This window comes from Sus scrofa, chromosome 10, assembly GCF_000003025.6.
Source record: "Sus scrofa isolate TJ Tabasco breed Duroc chromosome 10, Sscrofa11.1, whole genome shotgun sequence".
NCBI lineage: Eukaryota > Metazoa > Chordata > Mammalia > Artiodactyla > Suidae > Sus > Sus scrofa.
Window position 1 is genome coordinate 44,827,066 of NC_010452.4, and position 26,639 is coordinate 44,853,704.

At 43.4% G+C, this 26,639-nt stretch overlaps 1 protein-coding gene across 10 annotated transcripts in view; it reads left to right on the forward strand.

Moving 5' to 3' along the window:
* Positions 1-26,639, forward strand: part of CACNB2 (calcium voltage-gated channel auxiliary subunit beta 2) — a 565,457-nt gene that overhangs the window by 505,112 nt on the left and 33,706 nt on the right. For 8 of the 10 annotated variants that reach the window (XM_021064820.1, XM_021064817.1, XM_021064823.1 and 5 more), the window contains 6 exons: positions 3,715-3,837; positions 6,744-6,880; positions 11,179-11,255; positions 17,842-17,975; positions 22,035-22,115; positions 22,830-22,888. In XM_021064820.1, coding sequence (XP_020920479.1) covers positions 3,715-3,837; positions 6,744-6,880; positions 11,179-11,255; positions 17,842-17,975; positions 22,035-22,115; positions 22,830-22,888 — 611 coding nt within the window. Of the gene's footprint in view, positions 1-3,714; positions 3,838-6,743; positions 6,881-11,178; positions 11,256-17,841; positions 17,976-18,120; positions 18,141-18,642; positions 18,705-22,034; positions 22,116-22,829; positions 22,889-26,639 lie in introns of all 10 variants that reach the window. The other 2 variants (XM_021064819.1, XM_021064816.1) reach the window with 2 other exon arrangements.

The following is a 26,639-nucleotide window of genomic DNA, read 5'->3' on the forward strand; positions in this document are numbered from 1 at the left end:
CCTAAACTTGTCAGATGGGGTTCCATGCATTTTTTAATTTAGTTTTTTAAAAGTACAGTTGACTTACAATGTTGTGTCATTTCTACTGTACAGCAAAGCGACCCAGTCATACCTATATATGAATTCTTTTTCTCATACTATCTTCCATCATGTTCTGTACCAAGAGACTGGATCTGGTTCCCTGTACGACCTCATCGCTTATCCATTCTAAATGTAATCATTTGCATCTACTAATTCCAAACTCTCCATCCATCCCACTTCCTCCCCCTTTCTTACCTTTATAGAACTGTAGTCACTGGGGGATTTTAGTTCCCCCAGTGCAGCATCCTTGGTGGCACTTTTAGAAACTGTAAAACCACGGGTATTTGAATTATCTCATTCCTCTTGGCATCAAAGAGAGCTTTATATCTGGTGAAAAAGAGATGTGAAGAAAAAAAGTCATATCCAAATAAACAAAAATCATGATTGGACATTGTTCCTGATTTATTGGACCTCACATTGGTGTAGGGGCAAAGATGGAGAAACACGTGACCCTGGGTGTTCTCGTGTGGCCCTGTGGGTTAGGGATCCAGCTTTGTCAACTGCTGTGGCTCAGGTTCTGTTCCTCACCTGGGAACTTCCATATGCCATGGGTGATGGGTGTAGCCAAAAAAAAAAAAACCAGAAACACGAAACCTTTAAAACCTAGTTCTAACATGTGAAACTGCTCGTTTCAAGTTATATATTTTTAAAAATGGACTAGGAGTTCCCGTTGTGGCTCAGCAAGGATCCACACCTCATCTGTGACCTACACCACAGCTTGTGGTAAAGCCAGATGCTTGACCCACTGAGTGAGGCCAGAGATGGAACCCACATCCTCACAGATGTCAGGTTCTTCATGCACTGAACCACAGTGGGAACTCCTAAATGGTAGATTTTAAAAAGTGTTTCACATGAAAAACTACTGTTATTTGAAGAACTGGATAAAAATGAAATATATTATGATTAAAGCTATGGGAATCAAGTTTATATATTTTTTAAAGTTTCTGGGGGAAAAGTGGCAATACCATCACGCTATCAAGGATTGTGTTTCCCATCCTGATAGAATTTTTGAATTCCAAGGATAAAGAGTACATTTTTAAAGTTTCCAGAGGAAAAGAAAGAAACACAGCAAATAACTGAGACTCAGACTGGTATGGGATAGTCCAGCCTTCACACTAAATGCTGGAGAAATGCAGCAACATTCTAAAGGAAAATGGGTTTGTAACTGGGACCCCATATCCAGCCAATTTGCAAATATTTGAGATACACAGATTTTTGCTGGGCTTGAAAAGTCACAGTAGCTCATTCAGGAAATGAATCACTCAAGATATATTTCAAGGAAAAAAATTATTCAAGATGTATTTCATTTTATTCAGAATTAATCTGAAAAGAAGCTAGGGTATACATTAACCTACATAAATATACAAATATAAAAAAGGGATTTGGTTTTGGTTCTAGAACTGTAACTATAGGCAACTTTTCTTTCTTCCTTTCTTCCTTCCTTCCTTTCTTTCTTTGGCTATGCCCATGGCATACAAAAATTCCAGGCCAGAGATTGATCCTGCGCAGCAGCAGTGACCCAAACCACAGCAATGACAGCACTGGGTCCACTGAGCCACCAGGGAACTTCTGCTTTTCTTTTCTTCTGTTCATATTTCCATATGAAGAGCAGCCCCTCTTATTATTAGAAATCATAATGGATGCCAAGAATTGGATTTCGTGTATTTATATATTTATTTTCCCTGTTAAAAAAAAAAAAGGTTTATTGCGCTGTTAGAATCATGTCCTAGTTGAACAGGACTGGACATTAAACAACACAGGCTTCAGGGGTGAACTGGTGACCTGCCTCGAGATCCTGCTGGGGATGTCTACATGCTGCCAGGACACCCAGTTTGCTCGCTGGCCTTTGTGCTTTGAAATGCTTTTCCGAACGAACGCTGTGCCTGCAGTCTTCGCAAGTCACCCTTGGACGTTCCAGGGCCAGGGGCTCTTTTATATAACAAGTCCTGTCCCATGGGGCCCCAACAGAGACCACTGGGGCATTGCAGTGATTCTCAGGGAGGTCCCCCGCTGCCCCCTTCCCCGGTGGGAACTGCAGCCACAACTGGCCATGCCTGCCAGCATCAACCCCAAAGGGCCAGAACCAAGCATTTGCTGATCTAGGACTTGTACGGCAATGATGGAAAAACTGCAGCGAGGAATGCCCTCCTAAATTGAACAACAGAATTTGCCCCAAAATACTTTTTTACAGCACTAAATAATTGGCAAAAAAAGCTGCAAAAGTCATATTTACTGGGACACATCTGTTAAATAAAAACATTGTTTCACGTTCGTGTATAAAGACATAGGCGGTACAGGGGCATCACACACACACACACACACACACACACACACCCACCCACACACACACACATACACACATGTGCAGGGACATGCCCACAGGCTGCCCACACGCTGGCCTTGGCCAGAAGGCGTGGTCACAGCTGGAGGACAGGGCCCTTGGCCGCTGGTCATCTCTGTCTTGCCCAGAGATTTCCTAAATTTAAACCCACTTCCTGTCTACCGTGCCCTCATCTAGAACCTGGTCCTTCTTTCGCATCCTAAGTATTGTGGATCAATCTGACTAGCTCCATGGCTCTCAGCTGAGTGCTGAACTCAGACGGGAGACAGGTGGAATGGATTCACTCTGGAAAACGTGGACATGACGATGGGTCCTTTCTATTCCAATTCCCCCTTGTCCTTGATGACCAGTCCCAATGAACAGCTCTTGGAACAGGGAGAAACTGCTCAGAAGAAACCCACTGGCCCACAAGGTGAAAGAAACACAATGCCAGTTAGAACAATGCTTCTTCTCAGTATTTCTGAATAAATACCTGTGGATAAGCAGGTCTTGCCGAGATAGAGGATAAATGTGTATCTGTGAATTTGCAAAGCATCAAATAATGAAGGATAGCTTAATGTCATCATCTTTAGTAGCTAAGCGAGCTCAAGGAGGAAAAATAATAGAGGAATAATAGCTCATTGCTTTCCTGATGCTGGCTGCCGTGAATACAGTTGCTGTCATCGTAAGACAGATTCCCTGGTACTTCCTTCATCCAAAAATGCTGCGCCTTTTGGAATTGGGTCATTAATTATTAATTAAAGTAGATGTTTGGGGTGGAGATGGCAGTTGCTAGGTCTTTGTCCCTGAAACCCAAGAACTGGGCGTTTTGATCCTATGTATGTTTCCTGATTTCCATTTGCTACAAGCTGTTATGTTGTCAACAGGTATCTTAGTACTTCGTCTTCCTGTTCATTGCTTGTAGTGCTTTCAAAGAGTCTCTGTCTAGTTTGGAAATGGGTGGTATGTAGCTGAGTGCATGAAGGTTTCACATGCTGTAAATAGTAATAAGCTGTCATGTGATAAAGAATAAAGTGGGGGAGTTCCCTAGTGGCTCAGGGGGTTAAGGATCTAGTGTTGTCACTGCTGTGGTACCCATCAAGGCTATGGCTCAAGTTTGACCCCTGGCCCTGGAATTTCTGCATGCCACAGGCATGGTCCCCCGCCCAAAACAAAAACAAACACAAAAAAGCCAAGGTGGGGAAAAACAAGTATAACAGTTATGCTGTGTATGTTTGATTTTTGAGGGGGAAAAAGAGGGAACACTGTTGTTTCTTTTTTTATTTTTTTCTCCCTTCCTTTTCCCACTTTAGACAAAACCTGTTGCATTTGCAGTTCGGACAAACGTCAACTACAGTGCAGCCCACGAAGATGATGTCCCAGTGCCAGGCATGGCCATCTCATTCGAAGCAAAAGATTTTCTGCATGTTAAGGAAGTAAGGACAAGAATTTGAATTTCTCTCCACGTGATTATTTTCTACCTTGAGACATCATTTTTCATTTCTCATTGCTGTGAAGTAGCTTTGCGTGTAGCCACCATTGTGTAACAGACGCATGAAGCAGTGCCTCTCAACCGTTTCTATTAAAAATATAACCCTCTTAAAGAAGAAAAAAGTCACAAGCCTCTTGGAATAACCTCAAGGCTCCCCTGGGCTCTGTGACCCAGAAATTGAGAACCGCTGGAGTCGATGATCCTTTTTTGATGCTTAACCTGTACTTTTTCTTCGCATGTTTCACCTTGACTTTGTGTCTTTTTTTTTTTCCCCTCATGCCCCAAGTTTAAGTGTCTGGGGAGGGTTTAATAATAGTATCTACAATTCATGATCTCTGCTCTCTGCTAATAAGATCTAAACTCAGGCCACTGTAGTTTATCCTTTCTCCTTCTTTGGTGGTAAATTTCTGCATGGGGAGTTCCCATCGTGGCGCAGTGGTTAACGAATCCGACTAGGAACCATGAGGTTGCAGGTTCGGTCCCTGCCCTTGCTCAGTGGGTTAACGATCCAGCGTTGCCGTGAGCTGTGGTGTAGGTCGCAGACGCGGCTCGGATCCCGCGTTGCTGTGGCTCTGGCGTAGGCCGGTGGCTACAGCTCCGATTCAACCCCTAGCCTGGGAACCTCCATATGCCACGGGAGCAGCCCAAGAAATAGCAACAACAACAACAACAACAACAACAACAAAAAAAAAAAAAAAAAAAAAAAATTTCTGCATGGGAAGGGAAAATGGATGGAATTAGAGCAAACAAGGCAAGAAACAGCAGGAAAAGCCCTTTTCCACCATCTCCAAAAGCCTCTACCTTTTGTTAACAGTGACTCAATCTGTAAATTGGAAACGTTCACTCTTAATTAAGGGTTTACTTTGAGTCAACATTTGTCAGATGCCTGCTGTGCAGAACATTGTATTAAATGGCCAGAAAATTCCCCCCTACACAGAGTTCTCAGTGTGTGAACATAAGGTCTTCTTGAACCTGCAGGAATTCCCAAGTGGAGTGCTTCCATAGGGGGTGGGGGGCGGAAGGGGGCGGAGCATATGTAAATGTATCTACTCAGGCACTTGAAGGCTCTGAGCCCAGGAGGTGATGACTGCCAATTAAAAGAGCCTAGAGAGTTTGGGGTTGGTAGATACAAACTATTACTTTTAGAATAGATAAGCACAGGGAACTCTATCCAATCTCTTGGGATAGACCGTGATGGGAGATAGTAATGAGAAAAAGAATGTATATATATATGTATGACCGGGTCACTTTGCTGTACAGCAGAAATTGACACAACACTGTAAATCAACTGTAATTTTTTAAAAATGATTTAAGAGTTCCTGTTGTGGCTCAGCAGACACGAACCTGACTAGTATCCATGAGGACACAGGTTCGATCCCTGGCCCCACTCAGTGGGTCAAGGATCTGGCATTGTCTGAGCTGTAGTGTAGGTCACAGATGTGGCTCAGATCTCACATTGCTGTGAATGTGGTATAGGCCAGCTGCTGCAGCTCCAATTGGACCCCTAGCCTGGGAACCTCCATATGCTGCAGGTGCAGCCCTAAAAATAATAATAATAATAATAATAAATTAATTAATTAAAAATTAAAAAATAAATTTTAAAAAATGATTTTAAAAATAATTTAAAAATAAAAGATCCTAGAGAATTGAGAGCCTCCATGTCTTTAACTTATCAAGAGAGATGTTATATCACTTTGGCTCGGAAGTAAAGACAGAAAGTTTTCAGAAGTATGGCATGCCCTAGAATCTCACTTTACAACAGGAATTAAGAGTAATCCAGGGCCTCGTTCCAATGGCTGATATTTACAAAAGAAACAGAAGAAAAACAGAATGACTATTCTTCTTTGAAATGTTCAAGAACAGACTTGAAACACACTCTTCAGTTGAGGGACCTCAAACCAGATCATAAAGGAATTTCCCGGTGGCTCAGCAGGTTAAGAATCCAGTATTTGCATTGCAGCAGCCCTGATTGCTGCTGTGGCACGAGTTCAGGGATTGAACATCCCTGGCCTAGGAATTTTCACAGACTATAGGTGGGTCCAAAAAAGAAAAAGAAAAAAAAAAAAAAAAAACCATATCATGAAGATTTAGGATAACGGAGTTCCCCTTGTGGTTCAGTGGTAACAAACCCAACTAGTATCCATGAGGATGCATGTTCGATTCCTGGTCTTGCTCACTGGGTTAAAGATCTGGCGTTGCCGTGAGCTGTGCTGTAAGTCACAGGCGCAGCTCATATCCCACGCTTCTGTGGCTGTGGTGTAGGCTGGCAGCTCTAGCTCCAGTTTGACCCCTAGCCTGGGAACTCCATATGCTGAGGTGTGGTCCTAAAAAGACCAAAAAAAAAAAAAAAAAAAAAAAAAAAATTAGAATAAATATCCCAAGGACAAGAAAAAAGTGGTAACATCACTGTAAGGGGAGAAATCATTTATGAACACTGTATCATGGGAATTATAAATCTGTTTGCGCAGAGTAACATTTTGCTCTGACACCAATTTTTCAGGCAGGTTTCAGGATTTATCGCTTACTCTAAATACTTCTAATTAATCTGATTATATAAGAGGAAGCTCTCTGTAGGACGCCCTAGTTCCTCCTGGTCGCTTGTGAGAGAGAGCTCTTCATCTTTGAGCCAGGAGAATTTTTCCTGGATTTAGCTGAATTGTTGAGCATCCCGAAAATACTTGGCTCTTCACACACTCCGCACATGAACCTGAGCGTGATGGTTAAGGCAGAGTTCACGGTACTAGCCCTGATAGTTCTCTCCACTGAAAAGAGTGAATGGAGAATAAAAATGATTTGAAGATTTGTTGAACTTCTAGGTACTGATGTGAACATTTCTGGTTTTCTGTTTAGAAATTTAACAATGACTGGTGGATAGGGCGATTGGTTAAAGAAGGCTGTGAAATCGGATTCATTCCAAGCCCAGTCAAGCTAGAAAATATGAGGCTACAGCATGAACAGAGAGCCAAGCAAGGGAAATTCTACTCCAGGTAGGAGAAGAATATCAAGTGTTTATGTCAAAGTTCAGATTATGCTATTATTCATGTACTTTCGGTTGTTGTGGTCTGCAGTCTTTATTATATGTTAAAAAGCACACTGGCAATAGGGTTTAGAGAGCATCACAAATCCTGCTTTTAAAAAACTTCAGGGAGTTCCCTGATGGCTCATTGGGTTAAGGATCTGGCATTGTCACTGCTGTGACTCGGGTCAATGCTATGCCGTGGACTCAGTCCCTGGCCCTCAAACTTCTTTATGCTAAGTGCATGCCCCCCCACCCCCCAAAAAAATAGGTGCAATGTAGGTCAACAAAGCTTGTGCATTTTTCTTATAGGGTGGTGGAAATCTGATACTGTTCATTCAATTTCTGGTGTTGTATTGGCTTTATCATATATTTTTCTCTTCTCTGTATTGATAATGGCATCTCTCTTTTTTTCTTTTTCTTTTTTTGGTTGCCCTGAGACATGTGGAGCTTCCAGGCCAGGGATCAGATCCAAGCTGAGCTGCGAACTAAGCCACAGTTGTGGCAATGCCAGATTCTTAACCCACTGTGCCCGGCTGGGGATCGAACCCAAGTCCCAGCACTCCCAAGTGGCTCCTGATCCTGTTGCGCCACAGCAGGAGTCCTGATAATGGCATCTACATACTAGTTAATAAAGGCTTTCTCTGCTTCTTCATATACAAACTGAGAAAGGAAAACTACTTCTCACGGGGGAGGAAGGGGGACATTTTTGCCACAGTTGTTAAGAAGGCACAGTTTCCTTTGCCTCCCAACTGGGGGGGGTTCCTGGTCTAGCACCTTGTAATCAGCTCAGCTTCATAAGAACCTAAAGGAATGGTAGGTATTTGAGCCTCAACTTCAGAGTTGAAGAAACAGAAGTTAGGGGACCTGACCGACATTTCACAACTGGTGAGGTAGCACCAAGATGAAAACACAATCCATCTGTCAGTAGCTGAACCTCAGATGGAATACAAGCTAAGCTGCAAATTGTGTGGCAAATTATTATTATTACTGCCATCTGTTATTTACTGGGTTTTTTTTCTCTTTTTTTTTTTATAAGTATCTCTTTATTTTCATTTGATTTATTTTTCTTCTTCTTTTTTTTCATGGCTGCAGCTGGGCCATATGAAAGTTCCCAAGCTAGGACTGGATCCTTTTTTTTTTTTTTTTTTTTTTTTTTTTTTTTTATTTTCCCACTGTACAGCAAGGGGGTCAGGTTATCCTTAGATGTATACATTGCAGTTACAGTTTTTCCCCCACCCTTTCTTCTGTTGCGGCATGAGTATCTAGACATAGTTCTTAATGCTATTCAGCAGGATCTCCTTGTAAATCTATTCTAGGTTGTGTCTGATAATCTACTGTGGAGGACCAGGGATGGAAGCCACACCTCCACAGTATCTTCAGCTGCTGCAGTTGGATTCTTAACCCACTGCACCACAGCGGAAACTCCCTAATTTTCTTTCGTTTATTTTGTCCTGTCTCTTTCCCTAAGTATTTGCTTAAGTATGCGAACATACTTCGACTTGTTTTCAGAGTTTTTTACATGTCTCCTAACATTTGAGATACTCTTCTGTTTTGAGGATTAACTAGAATTCAGCAGTATTTAGAAACTCAGATATGTAAGTTATTAAAAAAAATCAGCAGAAATCAAAGGCAGTGAAATTGGAGCACAGCTCAAGAACATGGCATTTTTATAGAATTAAATGTGAAGGGCAAATTTGCATTCTGAACGTTTTGACTCTTAGCCGTGTTTGTCATAATTTGACACAATTGAAAGAGAACTTTGACTGTTACTAATATTCAAAGAGAATATAAAACAAACCCAAGCTTGAACTGGAATTAAAAAAAAAAAAAAAACTTCTGTAAGAAAATGTTTTGGTCTTGGTAATGGGGATTCTTATATAACTGCCAGAAATTGCTTCTCTAAATAGCACTTTTTATTACTTTTACATATTTTCTGGTATCCTTGTTAAATGTGCCAGAGTATCTTTTAAGAACCTTAAAAAGATAACAGAGAGGAAGTTCCCATTGTGGCTCAGTGGTAACGAGCCCCGCCTAGTATCTGTGAGAATTCAGGTTGAATTCCTGGCCTTGCTCTGTGGGTTAAGGATCCAGCGTTGCTGTGAGCTGTGGTGTAGCTCGAAGATGAGGCTCAGATCCTGTGTTGCTGTGTCTGTGGTGTAGGCCAGCATCTGTAGCTCCAATTAGACCCCCAGCCTGGGCACTTCCATATGACACAGGTGCAGCCCTAAAAAGCAAAGAATAATAATAATAATAATAAAAGATAAGCTAAAAAAAAAAAGAGACATCTTGATAGTTGCTTAAAGTTTGGTTTTTTTTTTTTTTTTGTCTTTTTGCCATTTCTTGGGCCGCTCCGTGGGCATATGGAGGTTCCTAGGCTAGGGGTCCAATCAGAGCTGTAGCCGCCGGTCTACACCACAGCCACAGCAACTCAGGATCCAAGCTGCATCTGCGACCTACACCACAGCCCACGGCAACACCAGATCATTAACCCACTGAGCAAGGCCAGGGATCGAACCTGCAACCTCATGGTTCCTAGTCGGATTCGTTAACCACTGCGCCACAACGGGAACTCCTGCTTAAAGTTTTTAATGTTTGTCTTTTTACACAGTAAAATGCCAGAATGGTAGCAATAAAATTCAGCCTATTACTGGTATTTTAATGCAAGTTATATTTTCTTATTAATATTTATGAAATACTAAATTGTGTAAATATCCAAGGGCAATATGCATAGACACTGCAGCAAGTTTTTGCCACTAGACCCTGGCTTGGCTGTGATAATAAATGTCTGGTCATAAGATTGTCTTGTTGAAATTCCATGTCATTCTATTTTTCTTTTTCTTTTTTTTTTTTTTTTTGTCTTTTTGCCTTTTCTAAGCATATGGAGGTTCCCAGGCTAGGGGTCTAATCGGAGCTGTAGCCACTGGCCTACGCCAGAGCCACAGCAATGCGGGATCCGAGCCACGTCTGCAACCTACACCACAGCTCACGGCAATGCCGGATCGTTAACCCACTGAACAAGGCCAGGGATCGAACCTGCAACCTCATGGTCCCTAGTTGGATTCGTTAACCACTGCACCATGACAGGAACTCTAAAATTCCATGTCATTCTTTTAAAATGTTCCTTTCCATCCACTTCTGTAAAGAGGCCGTTTAATGTATTATTTATCGAGCTGGTCCACTGGTAAAAACATAAGTACCACTGTTCTAATATCAACTCCAAAGTTTCTAAGACACTGAAACATGTCTTGGATCACACTTTAGAATTTGGTAAAACTGAAGTATTTGTTCTTGAGATCATTCTGAAATTAATCAAGTTTAAATCTCCCTGTTAGCCATGCTTGAGAAATGTTCCAGAGAGTATTTCATGACAGGTTGCTCATGAAAAGTTGCAACAAATCAATCTTAGGACACTAAAAAGAATCAAGCTAAGGAGCTCACCTTGTGGCTCAGTGTTGTCTCTGTGAGGATGTGGGTTTGATCCCTGCTTCATTCAGTGGGTTAAGGATCTGGCATTGCCACATCCAGTGTACACATCCAGTGTAGGTCGCAGAAGCAGCTCAGATCTTATGTTGCTGTGGCTGTGACATAGACCTGCAGCTGTGGCTCCGATTCAAGCCCTGGCCTGGGACCTTCCACATGCTGTAAAAAAAAAAAAAAAAAAAAAAAAAAATCTAAGACAAAGGAATAGGAACCAACCAAGCAGGAAACAGCAAATTTGGGTGTTAGCCTTCAGGTTCTATTCATTGCTTCTGAGAGTCTTAAAAATAAGAAGCAAAGGAAATCTTGGTTTTTATCTCGCTACGATCCTGATGGCTAATTTGAGGGCTGCTGAACGTACCCTAGTTTTCTTCTCTCAGGGCCTCTTAAAAATCTGTTTTTGTTTGTTTGTTTGTTTGTTTTGACCACCCCACGGCATATGGAAACCCCCAGGCAAGGGATCAGGTCTGATCTGCAGTCGCATCCTACGCCACCACTGCAGCAACCCCCAGGTCCACTGTGCCAGGCTGAGGATTGAACCTGCATCCTGGTGCTGCAGAGATGCTGCCACAGCAGGAACTCCTTGACATCAAATTTGAAACAGAGACGGTGATGTGGCTGTTTCAAGTACTCCACGAATCTCCACCGGGAAATTACTCTTTGCCTCCTTGTCGCCAAGACAGATTTCAAGTTTGATAAAGACGCAATGTGTATGTTGATTGAGCAGTAGAAATGTTTTAATATCTGAAATAAGTGTCAGATGTAATATCAGTTTTTGCTTTACTCTAGTAAATCAGGAGGAAACTCATCATCCAGTTTGGGTGACATAGTACCTAGTTCCAGAAAATCGACACCTCCATCATCTGGTAAGTAGGTACTAAGTGCTGACCAGCACATAACGGTGTTTCATGCTTCCTTCAGTCTTACCTAGTTTACCTAGACCACATGACTTAGGTTAACCCTAGAGATCAGAGGGTTCAAAGGGATCAGACGTGGGAATGGCTGGTTATTAACGAACCCAACGAGCATCCATGAGGACGCAGGTTTGATCCCTGGCTTCGTTCAGCGGGTTAAGGATCCGGCATTGCCGTGAGCTGTGGTGTAGGTCACAGATGCGGCTCGGATCCCTTGTTGCCGTGGCTGTGGTGTAGGCCAGTGGCTATACCTCCTATTGGACCCTAGCCTGGGAACCTCCATATGCTGCAGGTGCAGCCTCCCCCCGAGCAAAACAAAAAAACGAAAAAAAAGAGAGAGAGAGAGAATGGCCGGATGGCATTAGGAACAATCTGGGGAACATTTTTTTCTGGCTTTGAGAAAAAAAGGAACAGTGTCAGTGTGTTGACTCTGAGTCGCCTAGATGATCTAAGCGATGGACGTATTTAACCTTCTACCCCTACCCCCCACCATGATGCCCAGCACCTTGTCACAGACAATAAATGGACAGATACCCAGCTTCAACCACAGTGCCATGTGAGGTGTTGCCCTCGACGTTAAAGTAAAAAAGGAGAAAAACTTTAGGAAGGTGAGAAAAGGAGAATGAAGTGATGACGGATGGATGGTTCTCACAGGAGGTCTCCCCAGGAGGCTCTGTGCAACTTGCAGAAGATGAGCGGAAACACCAAGCAAAAGATGGAAACACCTGCAGGAAGAATAACACTGTTTTCTTTCCCAAGCACTGGAGAAGGACACCAACTTACATGACTTGAGATAAACAATGAGACTTTTTTTTTTTTTTTTAAGGATAAGTCAATAGTCTGTAAGACACACTTTCAAAACTATTTCTTGGAGTTCCTGTTGTGGCTCAGTAGTAACGAGCCAGATTAGTATCTGTAGGACATGAGTTCGATCCTTGGCCTTGTTTAGTAGGTTAAGGATCTGGCACGGCTGTGGCGTAGGCTGGCAGCTGCAGCTCCAATTCGATCCCAAGCCTGGGAACTTCCATATGCCGTGGGTACAGCTCCAAAAAGCACATACACACACACACCAATCATATATATATATAATTATTTTTGGTTGCTCTGAAGGTCATTAACCAAATTTGGATGGGCTAAAACTGGTAACTCTACCATTCTGGGAAAAACTTGGAGACAAAAGAGTTGAGTTGGATGAAAAACCATCGTCACAGTCTTGGTTTGCTAAGAGATGCAGATAGGAGTCAGAGTAAGATTATAAAGATGGGCCAGTGGAGGATTTGAGTGAAATGATGCTGTGTGGGAGTTCTGGGAATTTGGAAGTGGGACAAGGTCAGAGACAGAGACGTGTGCATCTATGGAGAAGTGAAGGAACAGCGTTGTTGTGCCATGATCCCTGTGTCTTCAGGCAGGATCCCCCCCTTCCTGACGGTCATGCCGTGTTCCCAGATGTTGGCAGCTCTTAGAGACCAATCATGGGCTTCTTTGTAAGAAACCAAAGGACTTTTTAAGTGAGCAAAATCTGAGCATAATAAAAAATGCATTGCTGTAGAATGCATCTTGATTTCCAAAACCACGAACGTCTAACTCGCAGTAATTCTAAGGGGCCCCAAATTAAGTAACATAGTCTGTTTGAAATGAAAATCAAAGCCTTTTATGTATTGGGTGAGGTTGGTGTCTTCCCTTGAGCAGTGGGGATCTGGGGTCCCTGGAAGCACAGGCAAGAGGAGGCTTATCTCTGCTCCTCCAACACGTGGTGTTAGCCGGGATTATGATAAAAACCGTATACTCTTCCTGTGTGTCTTAAAGACTGTCTTGGAGACTCCCGAGGAGGGTCACTAGGCTCCTGAAATGGGAACAGGCCAGTTCACACTGGGGTAATGCGGAAGCCCCGCCCACAGATGCCAGCCCCACCCCCTTCTATAAACCAGGAAGATTCTTCCATCCCCTTCAACCTGAGGGTAGCCTTTTGCATCATGCAGGCAATATAATGAGGCCTGGCCCATGTATTTTGAAGAGTAAGTTAGTGTGTTTGGGGGAAAAAAAATTTTTCATGTTTGTTGTCAGATGTTAGTCATTACTAAAGAAAGTTCAATGAAGTTCAAGTTCAATGAAGAATTACATGTGATAAAGATGATTTTAAACTTCACTCAAGCTTTATACAGAGAAAGGACTTTGGAATCAGTTGTCTGAACACCAAGGGCAGAAAACACAGACTCGGAGTACCCGTGGTGGATCAGCACGTTCAGAACCCGACGTAGTGTCCGTCAGAATGAGGGTTTGATCCCTGGCTTCACTCAGTGGGTCAAGGACCTGATGTTGCCATGGCTGTGGCGTAGACCTCAGCTGCAGCTCTGATGTGACCCCTAGCCTGGTAACTTCCTTGTGCTGCAGTTGTGGCTGTGAAAAGAAAGAAAGAAAAAGAACATGGACTCTGTGGACTGGAAATATGAACCAACCGCAAAATGTATAATAGGTACATCAGGCTCCAGCTAGAGTTTTTCATGCCAATACTACAACGTACCTGATGGAAAGCATCAGAAAACACTATAGAGGTCCCTCCGCCCCACCTCCAGGGAAAACTGCTTCATCTATCAGATATGGATTGGACTCCAGTTATAATTGTCATCTTTGTTTCCCGAGGCCCTGACTGCAATTCACCTCACCCATGGCTTGACCAAAGAATGGAAGTGCTTGCCCAAAGTAACACTAATTGGAGATTCCCCAGGATTTCGAAAAGGAAATATTTCCACCTCACACATGGCTAGTGAGGGAGCAGCTGGTTGCACAAAGCACACCCTGTTCCTACACGTCGGTGTACACACGTGCTCGCCACTCAACTCTGTCCATCTAAGATTAAATTTAGCATTCCAGAAATGTTCCCAAGGCTGTCTATCCACCCTTTTCCAAAAAAAAAAAAAAAAAAAAAAAAAAAAAAAAACCCAGTTTTTAAAAATAAAGTATGCTGGTGAAGAAGAATAAAAAAGCTATTTTGGAAGTCCCATCACGGCTCAGCAGTTAATGAAGCCGACTAGAATCCATGAGGATGCGGGTTTGAGCCCTGACCTGGCTCCATGGGTTAAGGATCTGGTGTTGCTGTGAGCTGTGATGTAGGTCGAAGACATGGCTCAGATCCCACATTGCTATGGCTGTGGTGTAGACTGGCAGCTACAGCTCCAATTGGACCCCTAGCCTGGGAACCTCCATATGTCATGAGTGTAGCCCTAAAAAGACAAAAAAACAAAAACAAACAAAAAAACTATTATTTTTAGGAGTTCCCTGATGGTTTAGTGGGTTAAGGATCTGGCATTGTCACTGCTGTGGCTCAAGTTGCTGCTATGGCTCGGATTCAATCCCTGGCCCAGGAACATCCACATGCTATGGATGAAGCCAAAAAAAGAAGAAGGAGGAACTATTTTTAAAGAAAGCAGTTTTCCCCAAGTAAATACCAATGTTTGCCAAGATATGCACATCCAAGTATGGAATTCAAAGGGGTCACATCTTTCATCTCTCAGTATAAGGAGAACCAGCTGAGCCTTTATTAGGCTTTATTAGTGTATTAGCCTTTATTATAATAGATTGTTTTATTAGTATATTAGCCTTTATTGGAATAGAGAGTTCTAGATAGAGTGGAACATGATTCTTAATGCTTAGGCAGTTTCTTTAATGTGCTTTGAAAATAGCCAAATGTTTTAGAATTTTGCATCTTGGGACAAACTCAGATGCTTTTAAATTTGCATTAATCAAAGTCAGGACAGGTAAGTTGGAAAGTCCCTACTGTGGGATGTTGAGCCCATGTGTCTAAATACAGGCAAATTTCAAACCTGACTCAAGCTGGAGGTTGGGGGTGGGGGGATGTGGCCAAACATCTGGGTGTTGGCACAGCTAAATTTTGTATGTGTTTCCACTCTAAATAAAAAACTCATCTGCTGATCACCATGGACCAGATTCAATGGACACACCATAAAACTCACTTTGTGAACTTCGCCATCCTAGAGTCCTGTCCGCTCTGACAGGCCATGAGGGATCCTCAATTTCAGAGAGGCTCTCAAGGGTATTATCTTTTGAATGTGGCCTTTATAAAGCCCAATAAAAGATTAGAAAGGTATGGAGTTCCTGCTCTGGAGCAATGGAATCGGCAGTGTCTCTGCAGCACCGGGACATAGGTTCAATCCCCAGCCCAGCACGGTGGGCCAAGATCCAGCATTGCCACAGCTCTGGCATAGGTTGCAACTGTGGCTCGGATCTGATCCCTGGCCAGGGACCTCCATATGCCACAGGGAGGCCAAAAAAGGGAAAAGGAAAAAAAAAAAAAAAAAAAGATGAGAGAAACTTAATTCGGTTTTGGTTACGATGTGCTATAGGACTGATGAAAAAGTGACCCAGATCCTCCCCACCTTCTCCAGGAAGATACAAATAACACCCTCCCTAAACTGGGATTCAGGGAGAAGCACCACAGGGTGGTGTAAAAGTCAGCATGAATTCAAACCACCAGGCACCTTTTGTTTCCATTGCACAACACACGCTGAACCTTTTAGCTCCTCAAAAGGCATGGATGGGGCAAAGAGAAGAACATACTTACCAGGGACCTCGAACTACCCAGAATGAACTCCACCCGTTGTTACTTTCACTGGAGGAAAGAATCCCACCTCATCTTCACACAAGCAGTAGCTGATATATGCAGTACTGTGCTAGCGGTGTCAGGTATTCATCCATCCCGGCTTTTCGACTTAATCAAACGAAGAGGAACAATTCAACAAGAGAGCCTGGGTTTCACCAGGCCGAGTGATTCATCTTATATCCGTAATAACTTCACGGCTGAAAAATAACCTGATGCCTGGCTGATGATCTCTGGTCCCTCGAAAAGGTTGGCCGCTTATGTGTCACGGAGACGAAAGCCAAGGTTTTGTGACCCCGAGCTGTCTGTCATCTCACAAGAGTCATTGGGTTCTTCAATCCGAATGTCCTGTGGTTTCTGTTAACGGAACCACATGGGTCCTAGGAGGCTTTGCCGGACCTGGGATCTCTTCTATTCCACTTGACCCCATCGAAAGCACAGGATAATTTTCTAGTGAGCTCGGCTCTCTTAAGATCCTCCTGAATCCTGGCTCCGAGGCCCCCAGCCCACTTGAGAAGCTCCGGGAATTGAACAAGAGACCCGGATTGTGGAAGGGCAGCCTGGCGGAAGCGTGGGGATGCACAGCATCACGGAGGCAGAAGAACTCAGAGTTTTGACCCACACAAGCCCCTTCCACTCTGAGTTTATCTTGAAAATCTTTAAAAATAAGAGAGCCGTGCTTGATTTCTAAAATGCTTTCCAGCTCTGAGTCTCCTGTTGGTCACATTTTCTAGGGATTGCGTGTGGATACCTTGAATCAACTTCAAAATCAGATGACAAATCTTTTTTCATTGCAGGATTCATTTTTGTCTTCATTATTTTTCTTCTTTTTTCTTTTTTGGCTGCCCCACAGTCGATGGCATTCCCAGGCCCAGGGATGGGATCTGAGTCACAGCTGTGACCCATGCCACAGCTGCGGCAATGCTGGATCCCTTAACCCCCTGTGCCAGGCTGGGGATGGAACCTGCATCCAGGATGTGCCACAGATGCCACCGATCCCGCTGCACCACATCGGGAATTCAGCAGGCTTCGTTTTTAAGTGCCGTGTCTTCAGACAGAAGAGTTTAAAAGTTGAAAGCATGTTGAACCGCAAACCTCAGGCCCTTGTTCTCCAGATGAGGTGATGAGTGGCATCTCCTCTTGGGTCTTCATGCCCTTCCTCGCTGCCTCTCATGCAAATCCAGTGGCTTTAAATAAAATCATCTGGGAGGCTCCTAACAACGTTGTATAAGACTCATTTCATTTGGAGATCATCAGACCCAGCGTTCCATCCGGAACTAGTCTTCCACCAGGCTTACCTCGGGGGTTCCCCCATCGTGGCGAAATCATGGCAATCCTGGCCTTCTGGACCCTCCCAGAATCCTTTGCACTTCTCTGTGTTGCTGGATTTAGGGTTTTTCTCTTCTCTCTGTCCCTCAAGGGCCTCTTGTAATTTCAGCGAACCTTTTCACGTTGCCCTTATTTGCACACACAACCAAGCACAACACGACACTGGAGGTACCAGGCAGTCAAGTTTTCCAGCGTAGTTGGGGATCATCTGAAAGCTGACTTGAGCTCTGGGAAGAAGTGAAGCCAGGTGTTGATATGGTCGATTTGGGAAATATCAATATTCTATTTGAACCTAAATTGGACATTCAAAAACGTGTTTCTCTGAAAACTCTTATTCAAGAGATTTAGCGTGAAACCGATATAGCCAAGCAAACAGGTATCATGAGCAAATATTTCTGTTGAGTGTGATTTGATTACACTGTATTCTTAACATGCTTTACCTTTAAGTTTTTTACTTTGTTTACTGTGCTAAGCCCTCATGATAGATCTTTTACTGTGGTTAGTTTTTTGTTTGCTTTTCATTTTATTTTTTTTATAACCTATTTTTCCTCTCCTGTCTACCTGATGATTTTTGAATTGTTTGTCTGTATATAGCTATAGACATAGATGCTACTGGCTTAGATGCAGAAGAAAATGATATTCCAGCAAACCACCGCTCCCCTAAGCCCAGTGCAAACAGTGTAACGTCACCCCACTCCAAAGAGAAAAGAATGCCCTTCTTTAAGAAGGTAACATGAACTTCCAAGCTCCCATCTGTCCACGCGCTCAACTGCACTGCGTCACATCTCTGGTCCTGTGGACTGTCTGCGTCTTTGATAAACCCAATAACATGCATGCTTTGTTATTCTTTGTTTCTTTTCCATGCTGCTGTAGCTAAGCAGAAGCAGAAATCGGTAAGTTGACATTGACATAAGCTGTGTTTATCCTGCCACTGGCATCATTAGCATCTGATTCCACAGTTGTTTTCAGTGCAATCATTTCTGTCCTAAGAGAAGAGCCTACAGAGCAGCTAATTGAGCCCATGCCTTTCAAACCGACTAAATTCCGTGAGTGCCCTTGTGAAAGCGCCCTTACAGTACTGAGCCTTTTTGATGGAATAACATCGACCACCCAGGGCAGTCGTTCCAATGTTCCAGGAACGTCTAATGCTGACAGTTCCATATGATGCACCTCTCTTGTGCATGCTTCTCCCGTCTGTCTGTCTCTTTCTTTTTTTTTTTTTCTTTTTCCGGAAATTTAACTGATAATCAAGCATATGAAAACCCTTATTAGATTCTGATTTATGATATCCAGATACATAGCTTGTGCTAAAAAAAAAAAAGAAAAAAAAAAAAACATTTTTTTAAAATCCTTCAATTTTTAATTTAGTCAGTATTTAAACTTCTAATCCACTAGGTGCAAAATCTGCAGATGAGCAAGACCAGTGGAAAACTGCAGGCTTGTTTTGGCGGTTTACTGTGAGTTTTTCCTATTGTCATATATAAATACTCTCCCGATGTTCTTGCCTCCTCCATCACTCAGATGTCAGCATCTCACCTGTTGGACGCTGGCACGGTGGTTCTGTGTAGCGCCTTTGCCACTGGCCAGTCAAGGGGCTACCCAGTGACACTCCTTGTCCCCTGACCGGACACCAGGGTATTCGCTTAACTCCAGAGTCCGTTTCCTCCCAGCACATTTGGTAGCTCCAAAGTATTATTTTTTTTAAGGCTACCTCTCCTCTGATTCCCATTCCTTCCCTTCTTTCACACACCACTTTCCACCGCCTGCCATGCTGTCTTTTAAAGTCCTTGTAATGTCAGCAGCCTATGGCGCCACGTAGGTGTGGAATAAACTCTATTCTGTCTCCAGCCCTTCACGCCATGGGCTCTTTTCCCCTGTGCACGAGGATTCTGCCATGTGGAGGAACCCTAAGTCATCACTGAGGTGTCAGATGCTGAATTGTGTTTTGTTTTGGTTTTTTTAATATGTATAAATTATGGTTGCTTTGATCATGGAAGACCCAAACATCCCAGGCAAACATTGGATTTTTGTATCAACAGAGAAAGCCCCAGCTTGCTGTCCATCCGTGGCGATGGGTCCAGTTCTCTGGTCCTATCTTGTCACAGCTCGAACATGCAGCCAAGTGACTAATGGCATTCACAGCCGCAGAAGCCTAGACCTTCAGTGTTGCTCAGCTGCTCTGGGCTTTACAGAACAGTAACATGAACTAAAACCCTATAGGTTTTTTGTTTTTTGAAATAGGCTTACTCTTCAATTCCAATGCTTTAAAAATGTTTATCGTAATTCTTCTACTAAATAATTCGACCAATTTAAACTTAGGAAAGGAGAGAGAAAAATGAAGGTGTTGTGGGAGTTCCCTGGTGGCTCAGTGGGTTAAGGATCTGGCGTTGTCACTGCTGTGGTTTGGGTCACTGCTGTGGCACAGATTCTATCCCTGACCTGGGAACTTTCGAGTGCCATGGGTACAGCCAAAAAAAAAAAAAAAAATCATGTCATGTCCATAGGGCACAAAGTACCAATATTCCATCAAATAAGGTAATTTCTGTAGCTGCCCTACTGAAGAAGAAGCTGATTGATTATCAGCATGAGTAACTCTTTGCTAGCTGGCAGTCACAAATCAAACGAACCAAAGACCTCTCCATTATGGGGCCACTTAATGTTTAAAGACTTGAAATAAAAATTCTTGGGAGCTGGCATTAAAATGCATGCAAGTTGAATTTGTAATTATAGTGGTGGAAAGGGATTTTTAGACCTCATGGTTATAAGGACTTGGCTTCCAAACACTTTCAACATGATCCCAGGTGGTATAGATGTAATAAGGTAATGAATTAATTTGATGACTTCATTCAGTGAAATCATTTCATGAATATGCTTATGATGCCTTCGGCACTGGTATTCATTCTTCTTATGTTACTGATTATGTGGTCAATTTTAATGTAGAGTTCAAAATTGAAAAAAACAAAACCAACTTGAGATGCAATGATAGATTATTTTCCATGTTTTAGATTGCTTTTAGAGTGGTGCTTTTGTGGCATTTGTGTTGTCACGTATTATGTTTGTCTTGTTTTTTTTTTTGTCCGCTTTTAAAATGTATTCTACCTTTATTGTGTCTATTAAAATTCATTTTGAACACGAGATAAAGTTTTAAGCAATAAAAGTTGACAGTGTGGTCACAGTAATATTTTTGCCCCTCCGATTATATTGTCCATGACTATTGGCAAAATCTCAGATGGAAGCTTTTGAACTTGAAATGTGTTTTAATCCCCCCTTCCCCACCTTCAGCAAGTGAAATTCAATATGAGTCAGAAAGTTTGGAAGAGGCCGTGCTTAACAACAATAAAATGTTGAGTGACAGCCTGATGCACAAATTACATTCCCGTTTTCAGTAAGTGTATCAAATTCTTAAAATCATCTAGAGAAGATTTTTCTTTTGGTCTCTGTGATATATATCATAAAATATATATTTTTTCAGACACTCATCAATGCAGGACCATGATTTGTTTATCCCAGTGTCTAAGGCTATATCTCTCTCATCTACATTTAAAAAAAAAGTCTTTTTTGGTCAGTCAGTTTACCATTTTCTGCTCCTAAAAATAGCCAGTTTTAATACAATCAAAGTAGTTATCTAATTTTTTGAAAAATCTTTCATTGTTTTACTTGTTGCAGTAGAGCTGAAAATTTTTGCAAGTTTGAGAAATTGCTACAAAATTAGGTCCTCCTCCTGCTCTTCTAAAAAAGAAATACGCGATGGTGGGAAGGCATGAATTAGTTATGTAACAGAAACACCTCCTAAACAGTTCTTGAGAAGCCTATGAGACATGCAAGGTGATAACGAACCTTTCAAGGCCGCTGAGGCATGAACGACCTTTCCTCTAAGACACGCACACGTTGCATTTTAAGTTTTTAAGGTCCAAGGTATAGAAACCCAAAAATCTAAAAATAGGAATCCCTCAGTTGTGAAGAGCGATGGTGACTGCTGTTGACCTGCGCAACAAGCAGGCTCCTTTAGGTCTTTTTAAAGACCTTTATTTTTCCATTAAAGGATAGTTGATTTACAGTGTTGTGCCAGTTTCTGCTGTACAGCAAAGTGACTCAGTCATCCATCGATACACATTCCCTTTCTCATTCTCTTCCATCACGGTCTATCCCAAGAGACTGGATATAGCTCCCTGTGCTGTACAGCAGGACCTCATTGCTTCTCCATTCTAAATGGCATAGTTTCATGCAGGCTAATTTAAACTCAGTCAAATAGAAATTGTCAAGTATGTGGTAATGAATTACCATGTTTTGAAAGTAGACTTTATCCAGGTAAGGCAAACATCTCAGACACCAAGGGAATGAGACCTTTCTTTTCTTTGTTATTAACCGCCTGAGGTCTGATCATCCGACTCTCTGGAGAAAACTCACGTGCATCTGAAAAGCAGTATTAACTGCCCGTCAAGCCTAAAAGCACCGCTTCTGCATGAGGCATGCTTCTGTCTGTTCTCCCAACTAGTTTCTCTTCAAAAGCAGCACCTCCTGCTTCAGGAACTAACAAACACATCAGGAGCATTCCTTGAGGAGAGCAAGAAAACCATAGACCTTGCAGTCACTTCAATACGTGAGGGAAAGAAACCCACCCGTCTTGGACTGGGTTTGTTTAGAAAAAGAGGCAAGGAAAGAAAAAAAAAAAAAAAAATCTGGCAAGACTCATATGGCAGAGTTGAGAAAGAGCAGTCAGTTTATACTTAAAATGTTGAAGTTCCCTCCACGTTTTAAACATCTGAAGTCCTCTCCTCTCTCTGCAGACGGAGCACACTTCTCCATACGATGTGGTCCCTTCTATGCGGCCAGTGGTCTTGGTGGGCCCTTCTCTGAAGGGGTATGAGGTACGTAGCCCCCTGGAGCACCCTTGACCTTTGCACGCAGAACGGCTTTGTGACTCCACCTCCCTCTCCTGACTTTGTTAATTTGCTTTTTAGGGCCGCACCCGCACATGTGGAAGTTCCCAGGCTAAGGGTCAGATCAGAGTTGTAGCTGCCAGCCTACACCACAGCCACAGCAACATGGGATCCGAGCCACATCTGCCACCTACATCGCAGCTCACTGCAACACCAGATCCTTAAACCACTGAGCAGGGCCAGGGATTGAACCCACATCCTCATGGATACAAGTGGGGTTCATAACCCACTTAGCCACAACAGGAACTGCCCCCGTCCTTAGAAACTTAGAAAAGCACTGTGAGCAGCCAAGCACACATTACATGGGGCCTCCTGTTTTGTTCTAGTGTGTTGTCTTGGCTGTTGCCTTGGAGATTTCTGTAGCTACACTTGTGACTCAGTCTGGGACAAGAATGTCAAAGAGACAATGACTGAAACCCCTTGCAGTGTCATGGGTTGTCACTCCAAGAGTCAAGTTGGGGAACCTGGTCTTACTCATCGTTCTTGTATCAGAGCTCAGCAACCCAAGGGGTGGTGACCTTGTGTGCCACTTTTTCCAAGTGGGAAGGCCAGGTTTTCACACATTCTGCAGGGAAGTAAAACCGTTTAATCATACAGGTGAACACTGTATCATATCTTAATGTCTTGCTTACTCCATTGCAGGTCACCGATATGATGCAAAAAGCGCTGTTCGATTTTTTAAAACACAGATTCGAAGGGCGGTGAGTATTGCACAATACTGGGGGTTTGTGGACTTTTGTCTGGAAGATGAGGAAAAACCCGGGGGGTGGGGGAGGGACAGGCATGTGATCCCCAAAGAAAAACTAGCTTCTCAAGCCTCTGTGGGGACAGAAAGTAAGTTCCCACTCAGTTCAGTCTGATCTGGTCACTATTTGTCATCCTTGGCACATCCCCCACCCGGGATGGTCCAGCTCTCTGTTCCTGCACCTGCATCCATAAGCTGAAATTGGCCACATCTCTGTTGGCCAGGCTCCTCTAAATTCATGATCGGCTGGCTCTCAATGTTGCCTAGAAACCATACTACCCGTGCTGCTTCCATCCACTTTTTTTTTTTTTTAATCTTTTTAAGGCCACACCCACAGCATATGGAAGTTCCTGGCCGAGGGGTTGCATCAGAGTTGCAGCTGAGGCCTACGCCGCAGCCATGGCCACACTGGATCCTTAACCCACTGAGTGAAGCCAGGGATCAAGCCTGTATCCTCACCGAGACTAGTCGGGTTCTTAACCTGCTGAGCCACAATAGGAATTTCCCTCCCCACTTTTCTGAAAGGCTTCCGCAGGAGTTCCTGTTGTGTTCTCAGGTGCGGCCATAGAAAAAATTTTGTGTGCATATATACATATACGTTACATATATAAAGTGACTGAAAGGGCAGCTCGGCACATGTGTGTCCACGACACAGGCGGCATAAGGGGTAGAGGGAAGAGCACTGACTTGGGAATGTCCGCATCCTGGAAGGATGGCACTTAGGATTTTACCGGGTGAGGCAGGAGGACAAGGCATGTCCTGCAGAGGGTGGAAAGTGTGTGTTGGCATCAAGGTGTGACTCAGGGCAGGCCCCCCTGGAGGGCTCCAAGTGGATGTGGGGGAGGGGTCACTGGTAACAAAGCTGAGGCTGACATCTTTTGTGTGTCAATCGCTTGGACTCCATCCAGCCCCTTCCCTCTCCATCCCTCCACTTGGTTCAGCAGATATCTCTCAACCAGATTCTGGGTACCAGGCGTTGTGAGCAGCAAAATCACATGAGGGCCTTGACTTCATGGAGCTTAAGTCTAGTCTGTTGCAAGGCAGCCTTGAACCAAATGACCCCAGTGGTAAAGGTTATGCCAGTTTCTGAAGCATCAAAGATGGATTGGAGTCTAAAACGGCAACTTCACAGTTTAATCTAAGAACAGATTATAGGGAATCTATGCAGAGCGAGGGTCTATTTCTGTGTTACTGAGACTCATTTGGTGCCTCTCTTCCCCGTATTCTTTTCCATCTCCTTTCTGACAGAATATGGTGTGTATAGGTTTAAATGCTCTTTTAGATTGCTCACACCAGCTCTACAACTGTGTCTTTTTCTCTCTTTATTCTTTTTATAGCCACACCTGCAGCATATGGAAGTTCCCAGGACAGAGGTCAAATTGGAGCTGCAACAGCAGGCCTACATCACAGCCATGAAAACATGGGATCTGAGCTGCATCTGTGACCTGCGCCACAGCTTGCAGCAACACTGGATGCTTAACCCACTGAGCAAGGCCGGGAATCAAACCTGCATTCTCACATAGGCAATGTCAGGTCCTTAACCTGATGAGCCACGGCAGGAACTCCTAAAATTGTTTCTTTTTCAGTTTCTGATAAAGGAAAGAAGGCAAGGAGGGAAACTTTGATAGCAGGATCCACTTTGTTGGTAATCAAGCAAAGAACTGAAAGAGAAAAAGAAAAACAGAATAAGTTTCAAGGCATAAAAACACTATTTTTAAAATTGTACTGAAGTATAGTTGAGTTACCATGTTAATTTCTGCTGTACAGCAAAGCGATTCAGTTATACGTACGTACATATTCTTTTTCATCCATTATGGTTTATTGCAGGATATTGAATATAGTTCCCTGTGCTGTACAGGAGGGCCTTGTTGTTTATCCAGCCTGTCTATACTGGTTTGCATCTGCTAATCCCAAATCCGCAATCCTTCCCTCCCCCATCCCCTTCCCCCTTGGCAACCACAGGTCTGTTCTCTCTATGTGCGTCTGTTTCTTTTTGTAGATCGGTTTGTTTGTGTCCTATGTTAGATCCCACACGTAAGTGATAGCATATGACATTTGTCTCTGTCTGACTTGCTTCACTCAGCGTGATCATCTCTGGGTCCATCCATGTTGCCGCAAATGGCATTATTTCATTCCTAAGGCATAAAAAGATGTTAGCATCAGAGTCTACCTAACCAAATGCTCCTAATTAGATATTTCTGGTTTTCATAACTTTATGAAATATATTTTATTTCATGCCAGGAAACACAGCTTGGTCCTGGGTTCAAGGCTGCCAGGCTCTGGCCAAGTACAAAAGGCTCTCCTTGGGCCCATGTAGCTTTTACGTCTTTATTCTCGACTGTCATTTATCACAAGTTGGGATTGTCTCATGAGCATGCACACCCAGAAAATTCAGCTAGACAAGGCACGTGGCTTTCTGTGACTGAGTGACCCCCTGCCCTTTTCTAAATGCCAGAGATGGGGACGCTCCCGTTGTGGTTCAGCGGGTTACGAATCTGACTAGTATCCACGAGGATGGGGGTTCCATCCCTGGCCTCGCCCAGTGGGTTAAAGGATCTGGCCTTGCTATGAGCTGTGGTGTAGGTTGCAGATGTGGCTCAGATCCCGAGTTGCCGTGACTATAGTGTAGGTGGGCAGGTGCAGCTCCAATTCGATCCTAGCCTGGGATCTTCCACATGCCACAGGGGTGGCCCTAAATGTACGTATCTGCCAAAGACGGGGAAAAGAGATGGGCTTTCCCGACTTACCACTTCTATTTCAAACTGAGTTTTGAACTTGGAAGACAGATTCCAGCCATAGGGTGTATCTTGGACTTTAAAGCAATATATCAGGTGTCCAGATTGATTTAAGAAACAGAAAATACCTGAATGCTATACAGTCTTTTGTTTCCAGCCAGAAGTAATTTCCATATGGCTTTATTCATAGACCTGCCTTGGCTCATCTGGCCTCATAAAACTGGAATTCAACACTCTAGGCCTGTGATCACCAATTAAAGCTCCTTAGAGGAAGTCATAGGGTCCAAGGCAGAGTTTCAAAAAGCCATGCAAAAATTTAATTCTTGACTCAAGGCTAGAGTAAATCCAAAATTACTGACTCATTTCAGTGTCCGCTTTTGGTAAACCACATAGCAGAAGAGAGTGGAAATTCACCCAAGTGTTTAGTGGAAACTCCCCTAAATGGACATGTGAGTCTAGGAGAGAAAAATAAATTACTCCTTAATTACCTATTATATAAACAAAAACATTTTTTTTCTTTTTTATGGCCACACCCGCAATGGAAGATCCTTGCTAGGGGTCTAACTGGAACTGCAGCTGCAGGCCTACACCACAGCCACAGCAACGCTGGATGCCTAACCCACTGAGCAAGGCCAGAGATCACACCTGCATCCTCACAGAGACTAATCTTAGCCCACTGAGCCACAATGGGAACACCCAAAACTTATCTTTTAAGAAATTTCAAGCCCAGAGTTCCCGTCATGGCTCAGTGGTTAACGAATCCGACTAGGAACCATGAGGTAGCGGGTTTGATCCCTGGCTTTGCTCAGTGGATTAAGGATCCGGTGTTGCCGTGAGCTGTGGTGTAGGTTGCAGACGTGGCTCGGATCCCGAGTTGCTGTGGCTCTGGCATAGGCCGGTGGCCACAGCTCCGACTGGACCCCTAGCCTGGGAACCTCCATGTGCCATGGGAGTGGCCCAAGAAATGGCAAA